This window comes from Sus scrofa, chromosome 5 (assembly GCF_054392235.1).
Source record: "Sus scrofa isolate SSC_HxYL_T2T_F1_AM1 chromosome 5, Sscrofa_HxYL_maternal_Yorkshire_Landrace_v2.0, whole genome shotgun sequence".
Taxonomy (NCBI): Eukaryota; Metazoa; Chordata; class Mammalia; order Artiodactyla; family Suidae; genus Sus; species Sus scrofa.
In genome coordinates, this window is record NC_139387.1 from 10177926 (window position 1) to 10199779 (window position 21854).

Below are 21854 nucleotides of genomic sequence, written 5' to 3' on the forward strand. Positions count from 1 at the left end.
GCAGGGACCCTGCCCGGTAGAGGGCAGGGGCCCTGGACAGCCGGCCCCACATCCCAGGGCGAGCCCCCAGACTAACCAACTCTTGGCTCTGCTCGGCGCTGGGTGGCTCCCTCAGCTGCCAGCCTCAAAGCCATTCCCCAGGCCTGGACCCCAGCCTCCCGGTTAGAGAGACACCGATAACCCCGGGACAGGCATGCTGCAGCTGGAGAGGCAGGGGCCCCCTAGGAGGGTCCCTGGGCCTCTCCAGAAACAAGCTGCCCTTGGCACCTTGCTTCCTGGTCTCTGGAGAAAGGGAGAAGCTGAGGCATGGGCTCGGGGTGGTGCTGCATTGCAGTTGTGTTTTGAGGGCTGAGTGTAGCAAGAGGAAGTGGCGAGTGGCTGGGGGCCTCCCCGTCAGCGTCTACAGCAGCTGGGGCTCCTGGCAGGCCCCCGCGGCCACTCAGTTCCAGCTGGGATGGCTCTGGGCCATTATAAGCCTGGGTCCTCTCTGGTGACTCAGCAGTGGCCACAAGGCCCTGAGCAGGGCCTCTTCCGGTGCAGGGACCAGGAGCGGTGAGGAGAGGAACCGTGTGGGCTAATCTCCAGGGAGAGGCAGGTCTGCAGGGCAGCCCCGGGGACCTCCCACGCCTGGACCCCGCCCAGCTCCCTCTGCCTCAGAAGGGCCACGAGAGCAGCTGGTCCAGGAAAAAGGACGTTTTATTTCCATAAATACTCCTGCCCTCACTCGCACACTGACCCCACTTCTGCCCATGGACAGCTGGACGGACAGAGACCAATGAATGACACACGCTGGGAACTCCAGGGCAGGACCTCCCCTGACCAGGAGCCCGGGAGTCCCTGGCTGGGGCACCCACCTCTGGCATGACCCGTGGGCCAGCACAGTCCCCCGGGGAGGCCTGGCAGCAAAGAGGCCAGGCGAGTGGAGTGAGATCCCCAGGAGGAGTGGGGGACCAGTGGGGCTCTCCCCACGGTGCCCCCTGAGATGGTGACCACGGGGCCACCCAGCAAGAAAAGCAAAGAGAGTCAAAACCACACACCGAGAGTGCAAAGAGCTGGGGGTGCAGGTGTCACCCCCACAGTCACCCGCTTCCTACAGAGGAGGCCTGAGCTGGTCCCGGCGCCAGCATAGCCCCGAGTTATGGCTGGGCCTTCCCATAAGGCATAAGAGACAGGCGGGACGACCCCTCCCCAGGCTGAGGGTGGCACTGGGCCTGAGGGCCTGGCCTTGCCCAACAGCCATGCTTCTCCCCATGACCCCAAGTCCTTGTGGGGCCGTGCAGCCCCTTCCCACTCCAGGCGCCCACCCGGATGCGGGTCCCCAGTGCAAACCCAGGCCCAGCCTCCTGCTGGGTTTGGCGCAGCAGGGGAGGGGGCAAGAGACGAGGGGGCCGCAGGGGTGAGGAGAGAAGCACCAGACCCAGGGGTATGTGGCCCTGGGAACCGAGGGTGTCCTAGGCCACCGCCGGCTCCCACCCAGGCTCCAGGGTGGCCGGTCCCAGTGCCCCTCCTCTCCCCAGCCCCTCTCTGTTCTAGAGGCTCCCCCAGGTCTCTGGTGGGGGGAACTGGTCCACGTCCCCCATCTCGTTGTAGGTCTGGTCGCCCATGGTGAACAGGAGCTTGTAGCGGAGGCGAACCTTCTCCTGGGGCAGAGATGGTGAAGGCAGAGGGTCAGAGGGGGAGAGGGGCTGCCCCCACCCCACGGGGGTGCCCTGTCACAGCGGGGCCCCTCACCTTCTGTGGGTTGGCCAGGAGCAGGACCTGGGTGATGGCGGAGGGGTGGACGATGGGGTTAAAGGCCGGTAGCTCTGTGCCCGAGGGCGGCTGCAGCTTCACTTTCATGACCTGCGGTCAGAAGCACAGGACACGGCGCAGCTAGCCCTGGATTCTCGTCCCAGTCCCTGGGGAGTGAGGCTCAGCCTCTGGCCAGCGCCTCCTCTGGGGACCCTGTCCTTGGGTCCCCTTCAACCCCAACTCCCCAAGAAGAGAGGGAGACAGGCCCTACCCCCAGCCCTGGAGAGCGGGCTTCCCATCCAGCCCAAGTCACCCTGCCCTGAGGAGGGAGGTGCGCCCACGTCACCTTGGGGACAGCTGACTGGAAAACGATGTTGCGGATGGGGTGGGGGGCGGTGCTCAGCATGGAAACCACCACCACCAGCACGTCGGAGCGCCCGGGCAGCGGGTCCCGGGCGAAGTGGAAGAGGACCCGGAAGCCATGCTGGTCGTACACGGTCACTGGCAAGATGCTGCCTGGAGAGGGGAGGGGGAGGGGGCGTTGCGGGGGGTGCCTCCAACACCAGGCACTCGCTGCTCTGCTGGGAATGAATGAGCGTCCCCAGACCCAGGCTCTTGCCTCGACCCTGGGTGGCAGAGCGGTCAGGGGTGTAGACAGGCCCAGACTGGCAGATGAACTTCTAGTGTGACAGTGGGAACTGAGTCCCAGCTGGGCTTCCCCAGGGCCGTGCGGCGGCTTCCTGGTGAAGGGTGGTGTGCGAGCCGCAGTCACACACTCACTGTGTGACCCTGGTACAATCACACTGCTGCTTGGAGCCTAGAATCCTCCATACTGTTAAGATAGTGGCACCACCACTCAGGTCCTGGGGACCTTACCAAGGCTGTGACACCCTTGGTCACAGGGAGCCCACAAGACAGACGGTGCCAAGAAGACTCGCCCGTCTTCACCTGTCTGCTGATGACCTTGGCCGGGACCCTACTTCTCCGGGCAGGAGCAGCTCAGGCCTGGACCTGGCTCTGTATCCTAGTCTGGTTTTGTGATCCTGGGGAGATTCCCGAACGCTGCTGTGCCCGGGCCCCGCCTTCCTGGGGGCCACGTGTAAGAAGCCCTCTTGCCTGGGTAACCCTAGGGTTGAGGACAGTTTTGTGACACTCCGGGACAGATGAGGAAACCGAGTCCTGGAAAAGGGAAGGGTCTTGCCCACAGGCCCTGCTGAGTCGGGCAGGTGACCTTCCCACCTGCTCCCCCAGATGGAGCTCCTGGCAGGACGTGGAGGCGGGTGTACCCAGCCTGTACCCACTGTGCCCCCACCCTACTCACTGGGTTTGATGGACTCCAGAGGCACAGTGACATTGGCCAGCGACAGCTCCGTCGGTGTGGGCTGTTGTGGAGGCCCGGGGGGCTCGGGGGACACGGTGTGGAGAAGGCTGGTGGCACCGGAGCTGAGCGAGCTGCAGCTGCTTTTATTCTGCAAGTCCCGGAGCGTGAGCCGGGGGGCTGGCTGCTGCTTCTCCCTTATCGGGGGCAGTGCATTGAGAGGTGACTCTTCGGTGGCCAAGAGATCAGGGGTACAGGCAAGGCAGGGCTTCCTGGCTGTCCCTGACTGCTGGCTCAGTTGCACCCCCACCCTTCCAGCCTCGGTCCCTTCACCTTGGAAGGGGCAGCTCTTGCTTCCCCCAACCCCATCCACCCGGGCTCAGCGCCCTCAGGGGCAGCCCCTGGGCCTTCAGTCTTGCTCAGCTGCCAGCAGGCCTAGGGGAGGGCACAGGAGTGGGGCACAGGTCCCCCTGCTCCCCTTGGACGGGCCTTGCACCTGCTGTAGTCTCTGCTGTGGCCCTCAAGCCCAGGGCAGTGCTTGGCACACGGTGGTGCTCTGGCAGCACCGCCCGTGGGAACAGACTGGCACCGGGCCTCTCCTGGCTGGGCATAGGGCAGGGTCTGGGCCAGGGCGTGCCCTTACCACCGCACTTGCTGGGACTCAGGGGGCAGCGACTGTTGCAGGAGCGTCTTCCCCAGGAGGTCCAGGTCATCCAGACCACTGCTCGTGGGCAGGGACGTCCGCGTGGGGGGCTGACTCTCCGTGCTGGGGGCTGGAGTCGGGGCCGGGGGTTCAGTGCCATCGGATGACTGTCAGGCATACAAAGGAGGCAGGTGGGTGGGGCTGCGCTGAAAGGGCGTCGGGGTCACCGCTGCTGCTCCGAGGTCTCTCCCCCTCCCGGCAAGGGACATCCGGGGAAGCAGCAGCAGGGATGCGGACAGTCTTCCTGCTGGCCTTGGTCCAGGGTTCTACTCTAGAAACCATCCCATTCCAGGAACCCCGGTCACCCTCAAAAGAAAAGGAACCAGGAGCCCCTGTCTCAACCGAGGGAAACCCCAGGCTGAGACCTGCAGGGAGATGCACGGGAGAGGAGAAGCTGGCCCGCCTTCCTCCATCCCGGGTGGGGAGCCTCCGCCGCCGGCCACCCCTGCCCTCCTGCCCACCTGTCCCTTCATTTCCCCCCTCAGGCTGCCTGTCCCAGCCGCGCTCCCTGGGGACAGGCCCCTCCTACCTGGAAGCTGTTCCACCCGGCACCATCCAAGCTGGGGCCCGAGGCGGGTGTGGGGTCACTCAGGCCTGCGGGCAAGCAAGACAGAAGTGAAGGAGCTGGATTCGTGGGAAGAGGCAAGAGCTGGGGCACTATGCGCTGGGTCAGGGTCCCCGGCTTATGGCTCCCCCTGAAGCCCCTCCGCTGAGAGGCTTAGCTCAAAGGGGAAGCCCCCTCCCCCTCAGACGGAACTAGCAACAGAGCAGAAGTAGAAACCCAAGACCCAAGAGCCTATCCTCTGGGTTCAAACACGCTTCCTCTCTTGAAGCTCAACTCCTGAGGTCAGGACTTTCGCCTTCGCTCAGCTGCTGGCAGCCAGGAGCCAGGAGTCAGGGAGGGGAAGAGGGAGTGGGAGACACCAACTGAGGTCCCTAAACCTCACAGATCCATGTGGGCAAGGGTCGGCACCACCCACCCAACAACTGACTAAAGGGCCACCTACTGAGTGTCAGGAGGGTGAGGCGGTGCAGGGAACAGGGCCATAGGTCCAGGCCTGGCCCAGGAGCTGAGCAACCCCAGTGGCCCTGAGTCTACCACTCACGCCACCTCTCAAGGCCCTGTCTGCCCTGGCACATGCCAACAAGGCTGGCTGACTGCTGCAAAGGAGGGCTGCGGCCCCTCTGGAAGGGCCTGCAATTGCCTGCTGATCAGTGGAGGTCCCCAGCCGGTCTGACCTCCACATGTCCAGAAGCACACCCCCAGCCAAGTTCACCCTGCTTTCTTTTGGCAGGGAGTGGAGGTGGGGTGCACCCACGGCACACAGAGGTTCCCAGGCTAGGGGTAGAATTGGAGCTGTAGTCACTGGTCTACGCACAGCCATAGCAACGCCAGATGCAAGCCACATCTGTGACCTACACCACAGCTCACAGCAACACCGGATCCTTAACCCACTGAGCGAGGCCAGGGATAGAACCTGGATCTCATGGACACTAGTCGGGCTCGTTACCGCTGAGCCACAAAGGAACTTCCCTGTTTTTTATTTTTTTTAATGGCCGCACCTGCAGCACACAGAAGTTCCCGGGGTCAGGGGTTGAACTGGAGATGCAGCTGAGGCTGATGCCACAGCCATGGCAACACTGGATCCGAGCTGTATCTGCGATCTATGCTGCGGCTTGTGGCAACGCTGGATCCCTAACCCACTGAGTGAGGCCAGGGATGGGACCTGCATCCTCACAGAGGCAATGTCGAGTCTTTACCCCAGTGAGCCCCAATGGGAACTCCCACCCTGGGTTTTAAAGAGAAGCCAAGTTTATCCCATTTGTAGCAAAGCCTGAAGAAGTGAGGGCCAGCCTGAAGTGCTACCTGACAGGCAAAGGTGACCTGTTCTCTGGACAGGCCGGAGACCAGGGACAACAACAGTGGAACCTGCTAACAGCCCCCACACCTGTGCTGGCGCTTCGGATGTGGGTCTCGGTCCTCACACACCTTCCAAGGTGGGTGTGGGGTTCTAGGCCTGCTTTAGGGAGGAGGAGAGGGACGCTCTGAGGGGTTGAGTAACCCGCCCGGGTCACATCACTGCCAAGTGGCAGAGACAGGACTTGGACAGAGCATGGCGGACTAGCGCCGTTCACACACAGCTCTGCCTCTTAGCTGTGTGGCCCTGGGCTGGCGACCACCTTCCGGTGCCTTGTGTGTAAGGTGGAGACAACAGTAGCACCGACACCAGAGGACTGTGTGACTAAGAAGAAATCAGACGGATCAGACCGAGTGCAGGACCGGGGCGAACACCTCTCCACAGACAGGAAGTGCGCTGACCCCACCCCCGCCCCTCACCCTTCCTGCCCGGGAGGCGTTTAGGACAAGCCCCTTTTGTGGTCCCCAGGCTTCCTCTGCTCCCCGAGTTGGGGAGCTAGGCGGCTGCTGGCCCGCCACTTCTGGTTCTGGTTCCCACATTTTCTCTGCCTTTGAGTAGCAACCAGAGGAAGCTGGAGGCTCAGGGCTCCGCTCGTGCAACTCGGGGGCAGGAAGTGCAATGCACAGAGCGCAGCTCACGGGAAGGCGGCTTTGCCACAGCCACTTGCTGGGGGCTGGGCCACGCACCCCCGCTGCCGGGCCAGGTAGCTGCCGCCTGGTGCTGGCTCTGCTGTGGAGGACCGGCCAGTGCGGGCTTTCTTGTCACTGGCCTGTCTTTACTTCTCTGTCCAAAGGGGCCAGGGACCTTTCTCCGAGTCACCCTGGCTCTGAATGGAAAGGGGGCAGGTGGGTGGGGCTCCTAGGCGTGTCTGTGGACACGCTGTGGTCAGAGCCTCCTCGGTTTGGTGCTGGCTGAACGGCCCACAGAGGGGACCTCCATCGGGTCCAGTGTCCCCCTGGTTTCTTGCTTCTCAATCCAATTCCTCACTTCCCTCTCCTGACTGATGAGCTGGGTCAGAGCAGCCAAGAAGCTCCGAATCTGAGCACCTCGCCGCCAGCCTGGTGCTGCTCTGAGTGCCAAGGCCTCAGCCTTTCTAAGCCTTGCTCCCACATCTCCTGTGCGCAGTGGAGGGCGGGCTCAGCTACAACAGCATTTAGGGAGGCACATACCGGCCACCCGCTGGGACCCCAGCAAACTGTGGCTTCTCGGAGTCTGTCAGGTTTGATTTTCCTCTTGGAACTAACTCAGGAGAAGACAGCTGGATTCAGCTTCTAAGTTAGTTTCCCAACATATCTTTTTTTGGTCTTTTTAGGGCTGCACCTGTGGCAATATGGAGGTTCCCAGGCTAGGGGTCTAATCAGAGCTGTAGCTGCCGGCCTACACCACAGCCACAGCAACATGGGATCCAAGCCGCATCTGTGACCCACACCATAGCTCTTGGCAACACTGGATCCTTAAACCACTGAGCGAGGCCAGGGATCAAACCCGCCACCTCATGGATGCCAGTCGGGTTCATTAACCGCTGAGCCACAACTGGAACTCCCCAACATATCTTTTGAGGCTCCTTTGCCAGAGCCCCTCCACTCCCTTCTCTTTTAATTTTTACAGCTCCAGGGCCACTGTGTGGAGGCTGCTCCACGCTCTCCTGCTCTGGCTCTCAGATGGGGCTGCTGCACCTGAAAGCTGGAAACCTGAACACTGCCTGGCTGGCTGGGTGCCCTCTGCTTCTTCCCCGGGCATGACCCCATTCCCCTGCGGGGCTCTGAGGTCCTGACCTGCCCAGTGACTGCAGGCTGGGCCTGGACCAGCTCGGGTCACAGAGCATCTTGTGCTCTGGCACCGGCTGCTCTGGAGGCTCCAGGGCTGCGGAGCCCAGAACTCTCTCCCTCTTCCTCTCAGTGGCAGGAAGTCGCTGACGTCTGCCTAGGGTAGCTCCCGAAGCGATTCAAGGCTCCAACCTGCTGCAGGGAAATCCCTCCATTTTCCCTCAGGCCGCAGGAGCCTCGGCATGGCTGGTTTATCAACCTCCCCCTCTGACTGCAGGGCCTGGCACCAGCTCCTTCCCTCCCGAGCCTCAGCTTCGGCAGCTGCGAAATGGGCCCAACGCCCAGCCCCCACGCTGCAGGGGACTCACAGGCGGAGGGGGGACACGCTGACCTGACCCCCCACCGAAAGTACCTTGTGTGCTGTGGGCATAACCCCCCGCCACCCCCTGAGCCGAGCCCGGACCCTTCCTCACCCAGAGACATGAGCTCGTCGTCAAGCAGGGAAACGGAGGAGCTGGGCTGCTCGGGGCTGGCCTGCTCGCCAGGGCGGGTGGGCATGGCTGGGTAGGTGGTGCCCGCTGGAGGGAGATCCAGGCCCGAGAGGTCCAGCAGGGCCGAGGTGCTCCCTGCGGTGGGAAAGGAGAGTCGGCCCCGGGTGGAGGACCCTCTGAGTCCCTGGGGGCTGGGGCGGTGAGCTCTCCCCTCCGGGGCCACCCGCCCTTGCCCCTGACCGCTCGCCAGGCCCTTTCTCCAGCACACGGCGGCCCCTCTGTGCAGAACAAATCCCCTTCTTCTCTGTCGCTTGGCTGAGTGCCTCCCATCCTTTAAGGCGGCTCTTAGGCTCTGCTGTTTGAGCGGTGCCCCACCCCCGCCTCCCCCACACAGGGCCAACTCCAGCCTCCTGGGGCGGCGGGGGGTGGTGCCCAGGCGGTCACTCTACCCTGTGGGAACCGAGCCTGTAACATTTATGCATCAAAGCCTCCCTGCCCACTTTTAATAACTAAACTAAGCCTGAGGGGTGTCATCTCGCCCCGCACACTGACTGCTGGACTTGTCAAATGAAGGAAAGGCCTTCCTTTTTCTGCCCGTCCTTGGCTCCCTCCCTGTCCATCCTGCATCCAGACTTGCTGCCCCCACAGCTGCAGGCCTGGCACAGACTCCACCCCAGCTCTCAGCAGGCCCCCCATCTTAAGGGGTCAGGGTCACGGCCACCAACTCTGAACCAGCACTCCACCCTGGACCGTGTCCCTGGCTGGTGTGCCCCCGACGCCCCCAGCTCTCCTGCCACCTGCTCACCCGGGATGGAGGCGGCTGTGGCATCACCGTTGACCTCTTCGCCCCGCACCAGCTGCTTGTACAGGTTGATCACCTGGGTGAGGTTGTCGTTGGCTTGCAGGATCTCGGCTGCAACGGGCAGGAGGGGAGAGACCAGGCTGAAGGAAGGTGGGGGCCCCTGGGCGGGGGGGATCACCCCACATCCACCCAGGCCTCAGGGGAGGGGGCGGGGCTGGGGGGCAGCCCGTCTCATCTCCTCAGCCTCAGGCGCTCCGAGACCTGCCCTCGCCCAGTCTCTTCCACACTGGCCCCTGCCGGGCCCTGAGCACGTGGCCCGGCCTCCAGGCCTCCAGGCCGGCTTTGCTCTCTGAGGCATGCTGCTCTCTGCACATCTGCGCCCCTTCCCTCCTCAGGTCTTCACCTAGTCATCTCAGGGGGCCCTCTCTGACCCCCAGCCCTGCACCCTCAGGGGCCCTCTCTGACCCCCATACCCTCAGGGGGCCTCTCTAACCCCCAGCCCCACACCCCCGTCCCTCCCGCTTGTTTTTCTCCGAGGCCCTTGCTCCCTCCTGACAAACTGCCCCGGCTCTCGCCTCAGCCTTACCGCTGTCTCCTCATCAGGCTGCAGGCTCTGTGAGGATACGGCTCTGCTGATTTCCATCTCTGCCACACCCTCCACACCCCCCCGAGCCTAGAGCTGCCTGGCAAACGAGGCCCTCACCCTGTCACCTCCTTGGCGGTCAGGGCTTAGAGGGGTCTGAGCAGCCAGCCTCTTGGGTGGGGACCAGCTACCTGGCACGTGGGAGGCACTCAGGGAACTTCTGCTGAGTGGGGCTGAGATGGTCCCTGGACCGCTGCCCGAGAGGCCCAGCTGATGTGATGGCACAGAACAGGGACGAGACCCCGAGGAGTGGCCCTGGCAGAAGCGCCAGGGCCCAGCTCTGGAAGCGCTCAGGCCCGTGGGCTTTGCTTTCGGCTTCCAGCTCACCTTACCAGGGAGGCGTGGCTGGTCCACCTGGGCTCTGCCACCATCCTGCTCTGTGACCTGGACGGGTCACTTCCCTCCCCAGCTGCAGCTTACGGGCAGCCAGTGAGCTGCCTGCAGAGAGGCTTGGCCCTGGGGGTCTCTCAACCATGCCAGCCCCCGATCTCTGCTGCTTCCTTCCTCCTAGTGGAGCTCAAGGTTACTGCTGGAGAAGGGAGCCCCCTGGTGGTGGCTCCGTCCAAGGGCGGCTCACCCAGGGCCTCGTCATTGTCCTCGGTGTCGCTGGCCAGTCTGAAGAGCGTGGGCCGCATGCGCTCACAGCGCTGGTACAGCTCCTGGGGGCAGCAGGGTGGGCAGGTCAGGGCTGGCGGGGGCCCTGCGGCGGGCGGGGGCTGGGCGGGGGCGGGCGCACCTTCATGAGGTCCTCGCCGCTCCGGGCTGCGGCACCGCCCTGGCTGTGGTTCATGACCATCTCCGTCAGCAGCTTCACGTTGTTGTTCACCTCCTCGATGGCGCTCACCCGCTTCGAGATCTTCTCCATCCGCTTCTGGTCCTGGGGAGGCGTCGGCAAACGGCCGGAGAGAGCCTGCGTCAGGTCGGGCCCCGAGCCAGGCACAGCGCCCTCACCAGCGGGAGGGTGTCTGCGGGGTGTGGGATCGGCTTCTGCCAGGAGCCTCTCGGGCCCAGGACAGGGCCCTCTGGTCACGTCCTGTCCTCCTGCCAATGCTGCCTGGACCCAGGCCTCTGCACCAGCCCATCAGAAACTCCGGGCTGGAGTTCCTGTTGTGGCTCAGGAGTTATGAACTTGACTAGTATCCAGGAGGACTCGGGTTCAGTCCCTGGTCCCGCTCAGTGGGTTAAGGCTTCAGCGTTGCCGTGAGCTGGGGTGTAGGTCGCAGACTTGGCTCAGATCCTGCATTGCTGTGGCTGTAGTGTAGGCCGGTGGCTATGGCTCCAATTAGACCCCTAGCCTGGGAACTTCCACATGCCATGGGTATGGCCCTAAGAAGACAAAAAGGAAAAAAAGAATCTCCAGGGCTGGCTCTGGAATCTGGGTTTCCAACACTCTGGCCAGGTGACTGGGGTGGCCCAGGACTAGCCCTACACCTGCGGTTTCCACAACCCTTGCCCTTGTCCCTTGAAAGGGTGTTCCCGCACTTATAAGCTAAACATAGATTATTCTCTCTCTCTCTCCACGCACGCTTTATACTTTAAATATAGAAAGACCTAATTTCCTTCTAACTTTTACAGAGGAGGGAGTCAGCTTCAGAGAAGCCAGGGCAGGTCAGCTCGGCTGCTGGGAAATTCTTCCTGCCACACACTGACCCTGGCTCTGCCCAATGCCCCCCCACCTCCCCCGACTCGGTCAGCCAGCTCTGCTGTCGCCACCCTCTGGCCGGGCCAGGCGGGGTCCCTCACGTGCACGCGCACACACAAGTGCTTTTGCTGGCCCGGCTCACCACCCCACCCGGCGGCCTCCCTGCTCTCTGGGCTCTGCCATCACCTCCTGCACCATCTCCTTGATGAGTTTGTTGGCCGCTCGGAGGTCCTCGGGGTGGGAGCTCTTCAGCAGGCGGGCCAGCATCTGTGGACACAGAGGAACGTGGCTGAGACGGCGGTCCCCGGGCCTGGGGCTGTGCTGGCTCTGCTTGCTCGTGCTGGGACCTACATTACTTAAGCCCTCTGTGGGATGGCAAGGCTCCACTGACACCTTGTGGGGTGGCCGTAGCACAAGGGACACATGGCACCTCAGGGCTCCCCCCAGCGCCAGGCAGAAATAAGTTCTCCACAAATGGTGCCCAATGTCACCGCTAGAGAATTTTCCCTGAAAGACAAACAGGAAACTCAACAGCCGTTACTCTCTGGGACTGGGCCAGACAGAGAGGGACTTTGCCTTTTTTTTTCTTTTCTTTTCTCGGCTGCACCCGCAGCATGCAAATGGTCCCAGGCCAGGGAGGGAACCCCTGCCTCGGCAGTGACCCGAGATGCTGCAGTGATAACGCCAGATCCTTAACCTGCCAAGCCATCAGGAACCGGGGAGGAGCTTTTGCTTTTTATCTTATCTCCGGTGCTGTTTACTTTCTTGCCCCAGAGCACATGCTTCCTTAACAAAAAACTAATAAAATTCCTGTTGAAAGGGTCACAGACATGAAAACAGGTGAGCTCCGGATCAACCTAGAAACGCCCCCAAACTGACTCCGGGGCCGCAGCCTCAGGCCTGCGTTTCCGGAGTCCTCAGCCGGGGCCTCTGCTCCAGGGGCCAGAAGCCACTGACGCCGGCCTGCCGTGGGCCCGGGGTCCCTGTCCGGCCCTCACCTTGGATTTCTCCTCGTCCTCAAAGATCACATTCTTGGGCCGCGGTGGAGGAAGGGGAAGGGCGGCGTCATCCGGAAGCTTGGGGTCGGCCTTCACGATCCCTGCAGCAGACGGTGGTGGGGACATGGTCACGGGGGCTGGGCCAGGGGACATGCTGGCCCTGGAGTGTGGGCAGGAGGGGCAATCAGTCCTGAACTACCATGTCCAATAGCGTGTGGGTGGCGTTTGGGAACCTACAGGCCGAGGCCACTCCGCGGGGACCGCTCCCTTTGAGGAGGCTGAATCAAACCCACCTCCTCCACCCCGAGCCAGCTTGGGGCAGAGCCGAGAGAGGCCCTGCCAGCTTGTTCTGGAGAGGTTAAAGGGCAGACCCGTGACCTTGCTGCCAGGAGGCCCTGGAGCTGCCGGAGGCTGGCTCCAGGAGGAGGGAGGCGCTCACGCCGGCGCCCTGGCACCTCACCCTGCTTCTTCAGCATCTGGTAGGCCTCTGCGATCTTCACCTCCTCGGGGAGGCCGACCGTCCAGCTGTAGAGGAGCTCCAGGATCTTGTTCTTCACCTTCTCCGACGTCCGCGAGCCCAGGTACTTCGGGGACCAAAGGGAGGAGAGGCCTCTGCCACTGCCCGGCCGCAGTCCCTGCAGCCCCAGTCCCGGCTGCCTCCCCAGGGCTCGCAGCCCACCCGACCAGCCGGGCCCACTCCCAGCCCCCCACCTGTTAACTGGGGGTGGCGGCAGCGTGCTGAGGATGCAGAGCTGACACAGGGAAGGCGCAGAGCCCAGTGCCTGCTCACGGCCTGTGACCCCTGGGAACAGGAGCCACCAGGCTCCGGGCTGACCAGGGAGGGAGCAGGCGTGGAACTGCTCGGCCCGGCCTGTTCAGTCTCCCAGCCGCAAACGAGGTCGAGGGAACTGGCCCTCGCATCAGGCGCCTCCTGAGAGGTGCTGCCAGGTCACTGAGCTGCTCTGGGCGAGGCAGGGGTCTGGGCAAGGCTGGGTGGGGCGGGGGGTGTCTCACCCCAGGGCCCGTGGGAGGGCTCCTCAGGCCCAGCCCCAGGTGCAGCCCAGCAGCAGGCCCTGTCACTCAGGTTTGGGACCTCTGCACCCCAGGCCCCCCTTGCGAGGTGGGGATAGGGAAACCCTCCGCTAGAGGCCCAGGTGGGGCGCGTGGCCAGGTCTGCAGGGAGAGATCTCAGAGGCCGCGCAGCCCGTGCTGGGGAAGCCGCATAGCGCTCCCGCCATGGCTCCCAAGCGCCGAGCAGCTCCTGAGCCGACCGGCCGCCCGTCAGCCTGGGAGCGCTCTTCCTGGAAACCCAGCTTCCCGGACTCACCTGCAGGAAGGGGGCCGTAAGAAAGGGTCTGCGTTCGGGGGTCGATCACCGCCCCCAGGCCGATCTGGGGATCCTGGACCCTCAAACCCCCAGCCCCCTGACGGCGCAGTCTCCACGCGCACTGGAGCACCCACCTTGGGAGACACGACCTTGATGAGCTCGTTGAGGAAGCGGAACTTGCCCACCTCATCGTGGAACCTCTTGCCACAGCTCTTCATGCATGTTTCCAGCACCTGCAGGGAGGGTGGGGACCCCGGGGGAGGGTCAGAGGAGACAGGGGCCCAGGGACCGGCGCTGAGAACGGGGAGGGTGACTCGTGAGAAAAAGAAGATTCTGAGGCGCAGAGGCCCCCAAGTCTTGTCACCATCCCCTGGGAGACGGGGCTGGGCCACACTGAGAGCCCAGCGATGCCCAACTCGCAGCACAGGCTCAGTCCCTCCGCAGCTTGGCCCCGTCTGAGGACCACCTGTAAATTACTTGCTTACTATTTTCCTTGGAGGGTTTTTTGAAACGTAAATACGTACCATCTACCTCAGCCTTTCCTAAGCTATATGTAGTGAAATCAGAGAACTAATATATGTTTGAGGAAAAAAAACCCCAAACCCTAGTGTCTTAAAACAAATACATGACTATTAAGAGGGAAGCTGCTGATCCACCACCATCTAAAATCAGCTGTGCTGTATGGCCGGTTGCTCTGTGACCCACGCTTGGGGACCACACGCTATACACCCCGCTCCACTACGGGCTCAGCTGACACCTCTGGTCCAAGCCCAACTGTCACCCCACGGGGGAGGACAGTGTTGTCCTGTGTCTGGAGGCCATCGATGGCCTGGCCCGGCCCCACGATGCCCCTGGGGAGCTCTATAAACCTGCGGAGTCCTAGACGCAGACACCACAGGGGTTCTGGTCAGCAAGTCTGGGGCAGGGGTGCTGATTCAGCCTCCTGAAGGTCTGACACGCAGCTGGACCGGAAGACTGAGGGGCTTCCTCCCTGCAAGAGGCCTAACCGTGCAGGTCTGGGGTAGGCGGCCAGCCCATGGGCTCACTGGGTGCCACGGGACCCTCAGGGGTTGGCCATCCTGGCACAACTCCCATGGGCTCTAAAGAAGGGCTTGATGGGACGCCCCCCCACCCAAACCTCAGCCTTGGCCTCCCCCGGTGGCATCCACATGGTCAGGGGACAGATGGCTTACCGTCAAGGCCTGGATCGCCTCCCACTCCTGCGGGGACTGGATCTTGTGGGCCAACAGCCGGGTGGCAAGTGGAGGCCTGGGTAAGAGGAACAGCACAAGGCAGACTGAGCACAGAGCCCTGGGTGCGCCGGGGCAGGCCACCATACTCCCCGCTGGAACTGCAGCCTGCTGTGCAGGGCACAGGCAAGGGCCCGGCTCCCTCTCCTGATTGGGGCCAGAGACTGTGGCACAACAGGGCTGGGCTGGGTGGGGAGCGCGAGCCAGGGACCTTCGAAGGGCATGAGCTCAGCCCCACGGCTGGTTTTCGGAGAGCTGTGACCCGCCGTGTCCTTGGCCTTCGGCAGAGACAAGTACAGAGGGCCGGCCTCAGCCTGCAAGGGCCTGGCCTGGGAGCAGAGCCTGACAATGTGCACAGAACATTCTGCTGGGAGAAAGCACAGTGGAGGTAGTGACACTGCCTCCCGGCTTGTAAAGGACCTGTCACCAGAACCAGTAACAGCCAGCACGGACCGAGTGCCTAGGACGTGTGAGCGCCCCACAGCCATGTTCCTGGCCAGCCTTCACAGGAGCCCCTGAGGCAGCAGTGCTGCGGCCCCCACTTTACAGCTGAAGCTCCAGTTACTCGTCTAGGAAACTCAGCTAAGAGGGGGTGGGATCTGCACCCGAGTAGCTGGACCCGGAGCACACACGTCACCATGTCTGCCCAGCCTCCCGCGTGGCGTGCGTGAGCTCGGGGGGGCCGTGGAGGGGAAGCACACCGCACCGAGCTCCCCGAGCTGCAGCCCCACCTGGGAGCATGCCAACAACGTACACCCCACACTCCCTGCTGGGTGGTCAGGTGCAAGTCTGGGCGCAGCCCATGAAAGGCCATTTTTGACCAGCACACCGGGTGATTCTAACGCAGACGGTTCTGGCGCTTCCTTGAGCTAAGGGCCTGCTGGCCCCTCTCAGCTGGGGGCACGCAGTTCTCTGGGAGGACAAAGCACGGGTGTGGGACAGGCAGCCCTGGGCCTGATCAAGCCCTGGTTTCTTCACCTTTAAGATGGGTCTGGCAAGGCCCACCTCAGAAGGTGGCACACAGTGGCACTGACTACAAAGTGTCCACTGCCATCACTAACTTGGGAGCACATTAAAAACGGGAACTGGGGGGTTTCCCATCGTGGCTCAGCCGTTAATGAATCCGACTAGGAACCATGAGGTTGTGGGTTCGATCCCTGGCCTCGCTCAGTGGGTTAAAGACCTGGTGCTGCTGTGAGCTGTGGTGTAAGTCGCAGATGTGGCTTGGATCTGGCGTGGCTGCGGTATAAGCTGGCAGCTTCTATTGGACCCCTAGCCAGGGAACCTCCATATGCTGCAGGTGCAGCCCTAAAAAACTGGGGAGTTCTCGCTGTGGCATCTCTGGAGCACCAGGACGCAGGTCTGATCCCTGGCCCAGCACAGTGGGGTTAAGGATCCAGCCCTGCAGCAGCTGCATGTAGGTCATAACTGTGGCTCGGATCTGATCCCTGGCCCAGGAACTCCATAGGCTCAGGGCAGCCAAAAAAGAAGAAAGAATGCAAAATGGGTCTCAACCCAGCCTCATCTCCACCTGAGGTCAGGGTCTGTGTGCGCATGGCAGGGGCACGGTGGGTATGTGGGCAAAAGACGGAGAAGCCACCTACCCCTCAAAGTCCTCGTTGAGCTGCTCGCAGAAGCCGTTGATGCTGGCCCAGTTCAGCTCCTTGTTCAGAGGGTTTGTGGCTCTGTCTGGAGGAGAAGAGAGGCCAGTGAGGCCTGGAGAAGGGGTCCCCGCCCTGGCCCCGGGGCTTGGTCAGGACAGGGGAGGGCGTCTGATGGAGCGCAGGGAAAGGCCTCCCCTCTCCCTGCTCCCACGGCCCCAAGACCCAGGGCTGATATCTGTCAACACCCAGAGGGGCTGCTGTCTGCTGGCTTCCCCTCGCAGCCTCTCCCTGAAGGGCCCACGTCTAGAGACCGTGCTCAGGGGTCGGTCCACCCCGCCGCTGTGCGCCCGCCTGACCGCACCGCCTCCAGTTCTGCTCCTGCAGCGTCCCCCGGATTCTCCTGGAATTCACTCTCAGAGGAGAGCCAGAGGTAAGGGGAAAAAGCCAGCGTTCCAACCTCAAGGAGCTTTGCAGCTGGGAAGTGGGCCAAGGGCAGCTCGGTTCTCAATGAGATGTGACAGAGGGAGGCAAAGGAGCCGTGGGAACCGGGAACCAGAGAAGGGGACGCCGGTGGTGCCTGGGCCCAGGGGAGGCTGCCTGGAAGAGGCAACACAAGCACTGGAGGCAGTAATCAGGCTGTGGAACACAGGCCTCCGAAGGGCTCGAGGGCCTAGGGGAGGGCCGCTCAGGCATCGCTGCCTCCCCCCAACCCCACACCTGCCCAGGGCGGCGCTCTCCCCTGGCCCCTGGACCTGACCTTCATCCTGGGCCCCTGTCTGCTACAGCACCACACCCGCAGCTTGTGCGCCTGGCCATCTCCCCCAGTAAATGAGTGACTGGACGAGGGCTCAGCTGCGGGCAGGCAGGAGGAGGTTCTGGGGGATCCAAACCCAGGAACATGTAGTGGCCGGGAAAGGGCCGCCAGGAAGAGGTGGTAGACAAGGCCCGACAGTACCCCTGACCCCCAGTGTTGGTTAAACAACAATCAAGCAGATCACATAACTTTCCCAAACCACCATGTCCCCACTTGTAAAGTTGGAGCAAAATACAGAGTGATATGGGGTGACAACATACCCCACCCAGAATAAGGAGTCGGGGCCGCCAGAGCTGGATCTGACCTGTGGAGGTTCCCGGGCCAGGGATCGAACCTGTGCCACCGCAGCGATCAGAGCCACAGAAGGGACAACACTGGATCCTTCACCTTCTGAGCCACCAGGGAACTCCACCAAGAGCCTATCTCTAAGCATCACCCTGTCCCGCTCAGTTCTGCCCACACCTGAGGAATGAGTTGGGGTGTGGAGGGAACAGCCCAGGAGGTGGGAGGCAGAAGGATCTGTGGACTGGAGGAGGCTGGGGACTCTGCATGTGGTGCCTGCCTGTGTGGGGCCCTGTGCTGTGGCGGGAGGCCTGGAGCCCTAGGATCCCAGTGCCTGGCGGCCAATCATTCAACTGCTATTTATTCAACAAATATTCTGAGTGTGAGGCCAGGGCAGTGAACAGGACAAAATCCCTACCCTCCTGCAGCTCATGGCCCAGCAAGAGAAACGCTGACTACTCAGGATAAACGATCACAGGATACTGTGTATTGTTGCAGAGTGCTATGAAGAAAAACATAGCAAGCAAGCAGGCAAGAAAGAAACAGAGAAAGAGAAGAAAGAAGGGAGGGAGGGAGGAAGGAAGAAAGAACGACAAGCAGAGCAGGGAGAAGGTACAGAGAGTGTGTGTTCGGGGCACGGGCTCTCAGAGGTACAGCTGAGCGGAGTTCTGAATGAGGCACTTTCTCTCTGCATACAAATCCTTCCCAGGAGCCCTGCAGAGTTCTCCAGTCCCGGGAGAAATGAAGCCCCTGCTGACCACCAGGAATAGGCCCCTCCAGCTACTCTGCCACCCAGCCCCCCAACACCGTCAGAGGCGGGGGAACACCAGCCTGCAGTGAGAAAGATAGACTAGGGCTGGCTATTGCCTACCCAATGACATCCAGCTGGGGACCCTGAATCAGGAAGTCCTGTAAAGTGTCAGAGACGCATGAGTCTGAGTGAGGACAGAGAAGCTGGTTCTCGAGCCTGCTTCTGAGTCACAAGCCAGGGAGGAAGAAGTAATGGCATCATAAGACATCGTCTCTGCATCTGGTTCAGAGCGAGGGCCTCTGGGTCCAAGGAGCTCTGACGAATTTCTCTGGCCCTGGCCCCCAACTCCCAGCCCCCTTACCTCTGCCTGGCCGGGGGCGGCGGGGGAGAGCACCCTCCCCAGCAGGCAGCAGGGGAGAGCACCCAGGGAGGGAAGGGGTGTTTCACAACAGGGCGTGTGACTCTGCTCTGTCACCCTACAGTGCCGGGAACATCATCACTGACCCACCAGAAGCTACTTTTTACCTCCAGCCACTGTGAGGGGAGAACTTATAATTTTGTGAGGGGATGAAAAAGAAAACAATCTCAGCCCCAACTGGAGTCCAGCCTCCTGCCAAACCTGTGTGCCCTGACTCCTGTCTGTTCCTCAGATCAGATCCTCTGACCCTGCAGAAAATCCCCACTGCTGCTCAACCTGACACTGGTTTTGTATCAGCCACAGCCCAAGGCCTGCGGCGGTCAGATCTATCAACCAGGGCCCTGCCCATCCCCCCCAGTTATTGCTGTGACCTGGACACTTGTGGCGTTCCAGAACAGTCTCGATGGCCGCTGAGTGCTTCCTTTCCAGGCCCTCCCCCTCCGCTGGAGACAGTGTGATTCTGGGACCAACCTCAGAACTCAACTCTGCACAAGACTGGCTTCAAAGGGGCTGATCATAGCCCCCCAACACCCTGGGCAGCTCCCCGGTGTGCCTGAGGCCAGGAGGCTGAACTGAAGGTAGACCCGAGCAAAGGCTGCCCCGAGGTCCTGTGGCAGATGTGGGCCCAACAGGAAGAAAGACTTGAGAGGGAGCTGTCACCAGCCCGGGGAGAAGCAAGCCATGCTTTGAGGGGTTGTGAGAGCTGAAAAGCTTCTGTAGTGTGGGATAGGGAGGTCAGGTGGACCGTGTAGCGGCTGATACTCTGAAAGCCAGGTATTAGGAAGAGACACAGGAGGGGATGCAGAGGCATTTGGAGGAAGCCAGGAGAGGGCTGGGAAAGGAGTCTGGTGAGGGTGCAGAAGCCAAGGGGCTGGGTTGAGGGCAGGGATAGAGACCTTGAAATTACTTCTGGAGTCTGAGACCGGACTCAAACCTGTAGGGTTTAGGGGTTTCTCACTATGTGGCCAGAACTCGGGGGCTCTCATGGGTTAGTGGACCCTCCCTTCCTGGGTGGGGGAACGAGCAAATCTGAGCGGAGATGCAAGCTCAAGGAATGGATAGGAGCGAGTCACGCATGCAGCGTCAGAAAGCGGAGGATTCGGGGTTCCAGGGGAGCAGGATCCCTCCCTCTTGGGTCTGAGGTTCAGCCCCAGGGGCTGCTCGCTTGCTACCATCCCGGGCTCCTTGGAAAGACTAGGGCGTCCGTTCCGCGTTGAAGTCTGGGCCCGAGGGGGTTGGAGGCTGCTTTCTCCATCCCGGAGGTTCTGGGCACAGAGAGGGGCGCAGCTCACTCCTCCCTGGGGGTCGCTGCCCTCGGATCGGAAGGGTAGGCGGCGCCCGCTCGCGTCGCCAGTCCGCGCACCTGCTGGGGTCTCTATTCAACCCAGAGTCTGAGGTACCGGCTTGGGACACCGTCCCTCCCCGGGCCGGGGGCGGGGCGTGAGGAGGGGGCGCCCCGTACCCCGCCTCCGTCGGGAAGGGGCCCGCCTAGTGCCCCTGGTTCCGGTTCCGGTCCGGCCCGCGCCCCTCCCGGACACTCACTGATTCGCGCCTCCAGAGTCTCCGGCTCCATCGCGGGCTCCATCCGCCACGGGCCCCCAGCCTCGGCACCGCCCCCCGCCCCCCGCCGCTCTCGCGGGACCTCCTCGGCACCGCCCTCGGCCGATTAAAGGGGCAACGTCCGTCCCAACGCGCGAGAGCGGAGCGTGAGAGCATTCAGCACCATAGAGACGAGAACTACTCGCCTAGAGCGTCACTTGCTCGCCCAACCCCTCCCCTAAGCGGCGACTGCGGGGGGAGGAACGGGTTGCCGGCCTCCTCGTCCACAGCGCTCAGGCCGGAGAGGAAGCAGAAGGACTCGGGGCTGAGAGCTGCACCATGGAAACCCCGCGGGACGCTCTAATTCGTTTCGCGTCACGAAAACGCTTGTGACCGCTTCCGGCCGAACGTTCCACCGCCATCTTTTTGAGGGGCTCTTAGGTCACTTCCGGAATCCTGAGCGGGTATTTCCGCTTAGATGTAAACATGGCGGGGCCTTAAAAGGGCAACGACTTACTTGGGCCGTTAAAGTTTATTGAGTGTTTACAGTTGTCCAAGCATCGTTTTAAGCACTTTTTTCCCCCCTTGGCTGCGTCCAAAGCATGTGGAAATTCCCAGGCTAGGTATTGAACCTGCGCCACAGCAGTGACAACAGGGGATCCTTAGCCGGCTAAGCCACCAGGGAACTCCTTTGAGAACTTTTACACATTTTTCTATTTACTCCTCACAACAAACCAATGAACCGGATCGTTTGAGGTCACACAAGTGGCAAAGCCCGAACCCCGTGCTATCTCCTGCATTCATTCTGAGATCATTTCATGCACCCCGCAGTTTCCAGGCCCCGGGGCACGTCACGAGCTCACCTGGGTCCGTTTCCTTCTGTCGCCCCCTGGCGGCCTTCCGGGGAACTGACCCGTGGTGTGCTCGGGAGCCTCCCTGTCTCCTGGAGGGTTAAAGGGAATCTGGCGAATCCGGTTCTGCTCAGCCGTTGCCTTCGCAAGCGACCTCGATTCACCTTGCAGAACCGAGGTGACCTCATCAGGGAGTTTGAGAGGCATGTGCTTGGGTCAGTTTTTCCCCTAAACTCAACTATTCAGCAAACCGAGATGCTTTTCTCAACTCTCCCCCACAAACCATTAAAATTATACAGGAAAGTGATATGTATGTTTATTGCATTCCTCAATAAAAGCTGTAACATAATATGTACTTAGAGCTCTTTTCGTTTGTTTCTTTTATTACTGTGACATGAATTGTTACAGAAATAATACATTTACCGCACTGATTTAGGGGCACATGCAGTCTGTCCAGGGTCACGTTTTAAAGAGCAGAGATTTGACCAGGGTTCAAATTCTGACCTCGCTGCTTTCCAAACTGCCCTAGGACAAGTCACTTAGCCTCCTTGGATCTCAAGACTTCCCATCTGAATCATTCTTGTTAGAATTCAGTGAACCAGTGTTTGCTAAGTGAATCCCCCCAACACAGGCTCCCCACTCACTGTCTCGGCTGAACTTTTCTCCTTAGCACCTGTCTCCACTGATTACTTCTTTTCTTCATCGTGTCTTTTGTCTCTTGCCCCCACTGGAAGGTAAGCTCTGTGAGGACAAGGAATTTCATCTATTTGGTTCATCGATGTATCCTCAAGGCTTGAAAGAATAACTGGCACATAAGTGTTCAATCAACACGCATTGAGGTGTTTCCTGGCGGCTCAGTGGGTTAAGGATTCGGGGTTGTCACTGTTTTGGCTCCGGTTGCAGCTGTGGCGCAGGTTGGCTCCCTGGCCCAGGAACTACAGCATGCCATGGGTGCGGCCAAAAAAAAAAAAAAAAAAAAATCATGCATTGAATGCATGAATGAGT

The 21854-nt window shown here is 61.5% G+C and overlaps 1 protein-coding gene across 6 annotated transcripts; it reads right to left on the bottom strand.

The window, feature by feature from the left end:
- Positions 1–678: 678 nt before the first annotated feature.
- GGA1 (golgi associated, gamma adaptin ear containing, ARF binding protein 1) lies at positions 679–20442 on the bottom strand. 6 transcript variants are annotated; one of them, XM_021091508.2, is made up of 17 exons: positions 20205–20442; positions 16195–16279; positions 14534–14609; positions 13475–13573; positions 12474–12597; positions 12014–12114; positions 11202–11282; positions 10110–10250; positions 9951–10032; positions 8734–8841; positions 7911–8063; positions 4282–4346; positions 3693–3859; positions 3053–3246; positions 2078–2247; positions 1732–1842; positions 679–1640 (listed from the first exon to the last, which is right to left on the bottom strand). In XM_021091508.2, the coding sequence occupies exons 4-17, from the start codon at positions 13556–13558 to the stop codon at positions 1530–1532; spliced, it is 1692 nt and encodes a 563-aa protein (XP_020947167.1). In that variant the 5' UTR covers positions 13559–13573; positions 14534–14609; positions 16195–16279; positions 20205–20442; the 3' UTR covers positions 679–1529. The 6 variants fall into 6 exon arrangements, with proteins under 6 accessions (XP_020947167.1, XP_020947164.1, XP_020947165.1 ...); XM_021091505.2 differs by lacking the exon at positions 20205–20442 and adding an exon at positions 20002–20068; XM_021091506.2 differs by lacking the exon at positions 20205–20442 and adding an exon at positions 19823–20068.
- Positions 20443–21854: the final 1412 nt, after the last annotated feature.

What these genes read in the sequence shown, in the direction of transcription:
- GGA1 (XM_021091505.2), bottom strand. Translation starts at nt 20,044, where the DNA reads ATGGAGCCCGCGATGGAGCCGGAGACTCTGGAGGCGCGAATCA. An exon ending in GCGGCGAGGACCTCATGAAG is followed by an intron (nt 10,033 to 10,109) that starts GTGCGCCCGCCC and finishes TGCTGCCCCCAG; the next exon opens with GAGCTGTACCAGCGCTGTGA. An exon ending in GAGTCCCAGCAAGTGCGGTG is followed by an intron (nt 3,247 to 3,692) that starts GTAAGGGCACGC and finishes GCCCCCGATAAG; the next exon opens with GGAGAAGCAGCAGCCAGCCC.